The sequence below is a fragment of the Lepidothrix coronata genome, unplaced genomic scaffold (assembly GCF_001604755.1).
Source record: "Lepidothrix coronata isolate B3197 unplaced genomic scaffold, Lepidothrix_coronata-1.0 Scaffold90, whole genome shotgun sequence".
In the NCBI taxonomy this organism is placed as follows: domain Eukaryota; kingdom Metazoa; phylum Chordata; class Aves; order Passeriformes; family Pipridae; genus Lepidothrix; species Lepidothrix coronata.
The window spans coordinates 2,462,807-2,470,889 of NW_016690270.1; the positions used below are offsets into that span (position 1 = coordinate 2,462,807).

The 8,083-nt window shown below is 58.5% G+C and overlaps 1 protein-coding gene across 1 annotated transcript in view; it reads right to left on the reverse strand.

Annotated features, from left to right (window-relative positions):
* Window positions 1-4,851, reverse strand: part of WNT2B (Wnt family member 2B) — a 7,034-nt gene extending 2,183 nt beyond the window's left edge. Inside the window, exons 1-4 of the mRNA XM_017821278.1 lie at window positions 4,841-4,851; window positions 3,244-3,464; window positions 1,517-1,794; window positions 863-1,127 (exon numbers count right to left, since the gene is read on the reverse strand). Coding sequence (XP_017676767.1) covers window positions 863-1,127; window positions 1,517-1,794; window positions 3,244-3,464; window positions 4,841-4,851 — 775 coding nt within the window. The remainder of the gene's footprint in view (window positions 1-862; window positions 1,128-1,516; window positions 1,795-3,243; window positions 3,465-4,840) is intronic.
* Window positions 4,852-8,083: the final 3,232 nt, after the last annotated feature.

The window sequence follows — 8,083 nt, forward strand, 5'->3', positions numbered from 1 at the left end:
GCAGCAATCCCAGCCAGGGATGCAGCAATCCCAGCCAGGGATGCAGCAATCCCAGCCAGGGATGCAGCAATCCCAGCCAGGGATGCAGCGTCGGTGTCCCTGCCGTAGCAGGAGGTTGGAAAGAGATGATCTTTAAGGTCCCTTCCAACCTCAACCATTCTGTGATTCTATGATCCTCTGCATAGCCCTCTCCCCGTGCCCACTGCTGGAGCCTGTGCCCGCTGCTGCCAGAGTGTAAGGGCAGTAGGGGACAGGGAGGGGGTCTGCACAGCCCCTCTGTGCCCGGGGGACCCCTAGAGCAATGCGTGCCTGCTGAGCCAGGCTTTGCAGCTGGCAAAGCTGGGAATGCCCTCTTTGCTCAGGCTGAGGGTGGTGGGAGCACATGCTGCCTTCCCCACCGAGCCCCCTCGGCTGCTGCCAACCCCTGACCCGGGGATGCTCCAGGCTGGGAAACCACTGATCATCTCTGCAGGAGCCCAGCAGCCCCGACGCCCCTTCCCCGCTCTCATCCCAGCCCCGGGCTGTGTTCTGAGGAGCAGCCGGCAGCCTGTGCACGGAACAGGCTCTTTATTGCCTCTTCAAGGGAGCTCTGCTCCGCGGGGGGCAGGCTCCGAGGAAACGCTGAGCTACCGTCATTACAAGAGGCCTGAGGGACTTGGGGCTTTGGTGTAAAGCCTGGGGATTTTGGATAAAACACAGTTCTGCCTGTGCAAGTGTGAGGTGCTGCAGATGCCCCGTTCTCTGAGGGCTGGGGTTCACAGGGGGAGCTGAGATCCCAAAGCTGGGCTGGCTGGGAGCTGCTGGCCTGTCTGCAAGGGAGGAAGAGCTGCTTTTGGGCAATGACTGGAGCTCTGGGGTTTACCTGCTGACTTGTCCATCACGCAGTAATCAGGTGAGTTCTCAAAATACACCAGATCTGTTTTCGTGGGCTTCCTGAAGTTCTTGTTGGCCACTGTGAAGCCGGTGCCGTCCTGGTTCATCGTCACCTGGATGGCCCCGTTGTATTTCTTCCTTAGGTAATCCCCTGTTTTTCGAAAATCTGACATTGCCAGCCAACAAGTCCTTAGTGTGCAGGAGCCACTGACCCCGTGGCATTTGCACTCCAGCTTCAGGAAACGCTTCACAGCCTGTGGGAAGAGGGATGTGTGAGGACTGGTGGTCACCCTGGGTGCCAGACATTGCACCGGTGCCTGCTCATCCCTGGTGCAGTTTATCAGCTCTTGGCTGTGCGGGACGGGCTCCTAACGGGAGAGGGGGGCTGTGTATGGAGGTCACTGGTGCAGCAGCAGCAGGGACACAATGCTGGGGGAAAAGGTAAGCAGGGCCCTGCCACCTCCATGGGGCCATTCCCAGGGCAGAGCATGCAGGGGAGCACTGGGAAGGCAGGGCAGCATCCAGCCCTCATCCACAGTAGGACCTGCCCTCCACGGATACCACAGTCCTGCTTCTATGCCCAAGCTGTTCCCTACGGAAGGTCCAGGTGGGATGGCTGGCCTGGCACTGGGGGTTCACTCACCATCCTCCCACAGCGGTTGTTGTGCAGGTTCATCAGCGCCCGGGCATCCTTCACCTTCTTCTCCTTGGCGTCCACGAAGGCTTTGGCGAAGCGGATCCCGTAGTTGATGTTGTCGCTGCAGCCGCCCCAGTCGAACTCCCCGCGCTCGTCCTTGGAGCGGCCCCTCTTGAGCGGGTCACAGCTGCACACCTTGAGGTCCCCCTGGCTGCAGGCCCGGGTGATGGCATAGACCACCCCGGCCGAGGAGATGGCGTAGACAAAGGCGGCCTCCCTGCTGCCTGGAGCGGGGAGAGGAGCAGGGACGGGGAGTGAGCGTGCCAGGCTGTGCCAGGCGGCTGCAGCCCATCCTGTGCACGGCTAAGCCAAACCCACTGCTGGCTTCCTCGGTGCCCTTCTGACCAAGGGGAATTATCAGGAGCCATGCCCACATGTGCTGAGCCTGCAGGACCAGCCAGCACCCTTCAGCCAAGGCCACCTCCCTCCCTCCCGGGGCGATGGAGAGCATGGAGCCGGCGCCAGCCCCGGCTCTCCCCGCGTGGCACAGCTTGCGCCTGCTATTTTATGTCTCTGCTTCAAGTTCGCAGCTGTTTTTATAACGCTGTAAAAGAAGCTGCAAATCAAAACCATGCTCGTCTTCATTTCGAGGAGCCTTTGAAAGCAACTTCAAAGGCAGCAGAGCTCTCTTTGGGCCTCGCAGGATGGGGCTGTGGCGAGGAGCTTTCATCATTCCCCATCCTTTGCCAGGAGAGGATGCGAGCAGGAGGAAAGGTGCCCTGGTGGGGATGGAGAGGCTGAGAGCAGGCAGGCTGCAGCATGGCAGGGTGAGTGCTACACCCTGGCATTCCAGTCCCCTTCTTCCCAGCCAGGTCCTTGTCAGGAATCTGGCTTGTGGCTCTGCTGCTTGCCCGCCCCATGGGCAGCTGCCCCATCCCCCCGCCAGCTGGGAGCAAGCCCTCCACTCCCTCCACAACACTCACATGTCCTCCATATGAGCTGGGAGTGGGAAGGCTCTTCCAGCCGCCTTTGATTTGGAGGCTGCATGGCTGGATGCTCCGGCACGGCACGGGATGCAGCAGCATCTGTCCCGCAGTGCCGCTGCCTGTGCCGGTGCTCCCGCGGCCCGTTCCCTGCCGGAGCCCTCCCAGGGGCAGCTGGAGCCCCTGATGCTGCTCCTGCTCTGGAACTGCCCCATCCCTGTCCCCATCACACCTTTCCTTGGGTACACCCCTGCTTGTGTTGTATCTGTCCCTCACGTGGAGCAGGACGGTCCCTCCTGGGCAGGGGCTGTGCCCAGCCCTTTGCTCAAGGCTGGTACCTGCCCCATATCCAGGGTCCTCCTCCACCTTGGCGCCCGAAGTGAGGACTGGAGCAGTGGCTCTGCCTTGCCTCCCTTGCCATGCGAGGGAACAGCCAGTTCCCACGTGAATTGCTGAGTCCTGGCCAACCCTGCTCTCCAAATATTTATATATCCCATTACTGTTTACATATGAGCCTGTTCTCCGGAGGTGTCTCCTCCTTCCCCCTTCTCCCCCAGTGCTCCCCCTGCTCCATCTCATCTGGTGCAGCTATTCCAAACGCAGCGCTCTTCTCCCATTACTGCTTGATTAATTTACAGGGAAAAGCAAAGCTCTCCTAAGGGAGTAATCCAAGCCACCGGGCACGGCAGCCCAGCAAGAGGAGAGACTCCCAGGAAGGCAAGGGTGGGAAGGGGATGAGGCAGAACCTACTTCTCAGCATGACCCGGCCGAAGACGGTGTGGTCCCGGTCCAGGGTGCTGCAGTTCCAGCGGTGGTGCCGGAATTGGTGCTGGCACTCCCGGATCCACTCCTTGGCTCCCTCCCCGACCGACTGCATGATGTCGGGGTACCTCTGGCACAGCTGCCGCTGCTTGTTCACCAGCCCAGGGATGTTGTCGCAGATCACCCTCGCGCCCAGCGCCCCGATGTACCTGCGGGAGAGAGCGGTGCCACGTTACTGCCCTGCCTGCAGGGAATCTTACTGTCCTGAGCTGGAAGGGACCCACAAGGATCATCCAGTCCAACTCCTAGCCCTGCACAGGACAACCCCAAAATCCCACCCTGTCCCTCAGAGTGTTGTCCAAACCCTCCTGGAGCTCTGGCAGCCTTGGGGCTGTGCCCACTGCCCTGGGGAGCTTGTTCAGTGCCCAACCACGCTCTGGGAGAAGAACTTTCTCCTGATATCCAGCCCAAACTGCACTGACACAGCTCCAGCCATTCCCTCAGGTGCTGTCACTGCTCACACAGAGCAGAGATCGGAGCTGACCCTCATGAGGAAGCTGCAGACCCTGATGAGGTCTGACCTCCGTCTCCTCCAGGCTGAACAAACCGAGTGACGCCTGGTCCTCACCCTGCTTGGGGGTCTTATGTTGAAGCCCACCTTGCCCTCTTTCCTTTCTACCTGTGTCACAGCTGCTCTGGGCTCTGCCCAGGGTGTCCCCCCACAGCAGTGTGCCCCTCTTGCAGCATCCTCTTGGTGTGGGCAAGCTGTGAAGCACATGTGAGACCTGCCCAGGGCTGTGGTTCAGACAGGCAGGACACAGGGACAGGGCACTGCTGAGCCATCACAGCCACTGGCCTTCGGTCCTTGTGTTCAGTATAACGGGGTGGACAAAGCTCTGCTCTGTGCAGGCAGGGAGCAGGGGGTCTGTGGAGAACATCTGCCCCAGGAGACAGCCAGCTCTGGGTGCTGCGAGTCCTGGGATGAGCCCCACGAGCCTGGGCTCTGTCAGCTCCTGGGGTGGCAGCAGAGGAACTTGCTGATGTGCAAAACCTCCCTCCCACCCTCTTCCCTACATCCCAGCCCTGCCTGGCCCTGCTGAGCACAGCAGGATGGCTGGTGCAGGCTCTGCCCTGTCTCCTGCTTGCACTCCGTGGGAACAGTGTCTGTGGCACAGGCACCTGTGCCATGCTCAGGTAGAGAAGGAGGAGGAAGAGGACCAGGCTTCACCTGTTGTTGCTACAGTCCTCACTCACACTGTTATCCCCCAGCTGTCGATTCCTCTCTGTGCACCTCCTGCACTGGTGAACACTTGTGATCACGCCCTGAAGTTGCACAACTGGGAGAACCGTGTCCCCCATCCTGGCTGTGTCCCACCTGCATCCCTGTGTCCCACCTGCATCCCTGTGTCCCACCTGCATCCCTGCGTCCCACCTGCATCCCTGTCCCCCCCCCCGCAGCAGCAGGAGAGAGCGGGAGCTCAGAGCAGGAAGACAACGCACAAACAACAGTCTGGCAGAGCCTGGCTGAGCCCCGTGGGCAGTTTTCCGTGGCCACGGGGGAGGGACCCTGAGCTCTGCCCCGCACTCTCGCACCATCCCGGACAATGGCAGCAACGTGGAATTTTCCATCCCGGTCAGCTCCCGCCTGCGCCACCCTCTCGCCCCTCTGGCTGCTTGTGCTGGAGGACGATGTCTGCTGCAGAGCAGGGAGCTGGGATTCTGGCTGGAAGGGATGAGGTTTGGGTGGGATTCAGATTTTTTTCTAGCCCCCGGACTGGAAGTAAAAACCTTCCTTTAATAATAATACTAAAAAGCAATAAGCTCGGACAATATTTCATTGTCTCTCTCTGGCCACGTTCTATCGCTTCTGTCCGCCCCAGAGAGAGCTCCCAAGCTCAGGAAAGCCCTGCGAGCACAGAAAGCAATGGGATCTGTTCCCCTTTTTAAAATATTTTGTTTAAATGCTGGCAGAAGCACAAGGTCATCTCGGGCTGGAGCTGAGGATAATAAACCCGGCTCCCCACGGCTTTGTGAGCCCAGACTCAGAGGGGCAGCGAGCACTATTGTCCCAGGCATGCTCATCAGCCTTTCATCCTGCAGCAGAGGGACAGGGACATGGCAGAAGACTTTTAGGAAAGAAAATCCAACAGGAGCTCATCAAGCAATGAGAACTGAGGGTATTTTGTTGCCTTGCTCGTGCCAGGCTGTGAGAGCAGCTGGTGAGTGGGGCAGGGAGGACGAGCATCCCACCAGCTGGATAACAGCACAGTGGTCTTGAGCAGGGCAGCAGAGGTCTTGGGGGGAAGTGTGGCCAGGCACCTGGCCCGAAATTCCCTCTGCCCAGCAAGGATGGGGATGGCTGGCATGTCCCTGCCTGTGCTGCCAAGGGCAGGGATGAGGTGCTGGGAGTCAGCGGGTTGCAGGATGGAAGTTCAGCAGAGCCAAAGCTCCCCTTTGCTGGGGAAGCTGTAGAAGGTAAAATGTTCTGTGATGGGCCACCTCACTAGGGACCTTGCAGGGACCCTGTGCTCCTGAGCTGGGGCACTGGTCTCTGGGCTGGTAGAGGAGCTGCCTCCCAGATGGGAGAGTGACGGATAAAGCACCGACTAACACCATCCCCTGGGAGACCGAGATCAAGGGAAACCCTCCAGACAAGATAAACACCAGGCACTCCCTTTTTCACACTGGGAGCTAATTACTTCTCCTTAATTCTCCTGCCAAACACCCAGATCAGAGCAAACATTATCAGCAGGAGAAAGTGGAAGGAGAGCAGGGCGAAGGGCACCGGCCGCCGTGTGGGTCCCAGACCCACCAGGGTTGGTGGCTGAATCTCCCTTTGCCTGTGGCTGAGAACAAGCAGTGTATTTACAGCAGTACCTATAGGATTCCATCAGAAAGCAGAAAATTCCTCCCATGTCCTGGGAAGGCTGTGGTTATCTCGGCAAGGCTTGCTGAGAAAAGCTCCAGTTGGGCTCAGTTACTCTAAAATGCAGAGAGACAGGGAACATCAGAAAATTCTGCCAAGCAGAGTTTTGGGAGGGGAAAAAACCCAAACATTTGTTTTGGATGGATGAAAGCATCCCTTCCGATTTTATTTCTCAAAGCCTGTGACATTTTAAAAACACTGCAGTAGGAAAGACAATGGATGTTCTGAGAAGTCCCCAGCTGCCTTATCAGAACCTCGTTTTTAAAAGAATGAAGCTGTGCTGGAAGTGGCACATTTCTATGCAATGCAGTACTCTGGGGGAATCTCTATTTTTCCAGCTGAAAAAAAAAAACCAACCAAAGCCCAAGGCATGAGTTCAGAGAAGACTGTGAGAAGGAGCTGCTCCTGTTGCTGGTGGCTGCTCAGGCCTGGAGCTCGTGGCTGGGAGGAGAGAGGCAGACCCGGGCAGGCTGCAGTGGGGAGGAGCTGGGAGGGAGGGAGGGAGTGGATAATTAAGTACATGTGGGGATAATGATCCTCCACCCTGTTCAGCGGGGTTCCTCGAGCTGCTGCCTCTTGGGAGCTCCTCATGCAGGTCCATAAAGCCTTGGCATTGCCCTTGCCAAGTGCAGAGTTGCTTGCCCAGCTCGGGTGAGGGGCTGGCACAACCCCTCTGACCGCCTTTGCCTGGCTGATGCTGCAGCATTCCCTCTCGCCGATCGGTGTGCAATCCCAGGCTGGGTGTATTTCCCACTTTCTCCCAGGATTCCGCTGCCAGGAGCCGGGTGTGAGCCGCCCGTGCTGCGGGACACGCTGTGCTGCACACACAGCACTGGGATCTCCCGCCCTGCCTTCCTCCCTTCCCGCAAGGCAGCAACAAGGGAGGATGGAGATTTTGTGTTCCCAAGGCAGGTGCCTTCGGAGCCTGCGGGGTCAAGCCCTCCTCTCTCTCTCTCTCCCTGCCAGCCTTCCTCCTCCCTGCAAGTTGCACGGATGCACATCCAGCTGCAGGGAGCTCTTCCCAACATCCCGCGGAGCGCCCGATGCTCGAGGGAACAGGAGACGAGCGTCACGTGCTGGCTCCCCGTTGTTGTTCTTGCGGAGAGTCTGCTGACTTCGGCTCTTGTAAACAAGGAGAAACCTAAATTGCTTCTAAGATAAACATGCAAATCAGAGGCAGACGCATCTATTTACTTGGCAGCGTGCGGGCTGTGCTAAACCCCCTTCCGCGGCTCGCCTCCGTGCTGGATGTGTGCTGCTCCCGTGCTTCCCACAAGAGCCTGCCCGGCTTCCCGAAGGACTCGCAGGCTCCGCGGGGTGCTCTGCCCCAGTGTCGTGTCTCTGCCCTCTGCTCTGCTGCCAGGCTGAGCTCAGACAGAGCTCGGAACAGTTCCAGAGCTTTCCATGTCTGTTCTCCTTGTGCAGCTCCCTGAGGGTTAGGAGGAGATTCCTGCAGTTCCATGTGGGCTGTGAGTTCCTGGGATCTGCTGCATCTTGTCCCAGCGATCATCTCCCAGTACACCTCGTTCCTTCTCCACCTTCCCTGGGCTGGAGCCTTTCTGGATCCCTAAACTGTGCTTTTGGCCATGACATGGAGAATGCAGCTTCCTTGTTGCTTTGCTCGTTAATGGGAAAAACCAAAAAGGCTCATGAAAAGCTCTGTAAGTGCAGCAGTGGGGAGAGGGAGAGCACGGCCAGAGCCTAAGGCACCTCAGCAACAGGCAGATGGGAGTTTCTGCTGCTGGAGAAAGGCCATCTCTGTGGCAGCCCAGGCCAGCCAGCCCCAAATGTCTCGGCCAAGTGAGCAAATCCACTGATTTGGTGCTGAGGGAACTATAACTCCACAGATCAGAGCAGGAGGACGCTGCCAAAGGGAATTTAGTTTCCCTTTCCTTAGATATA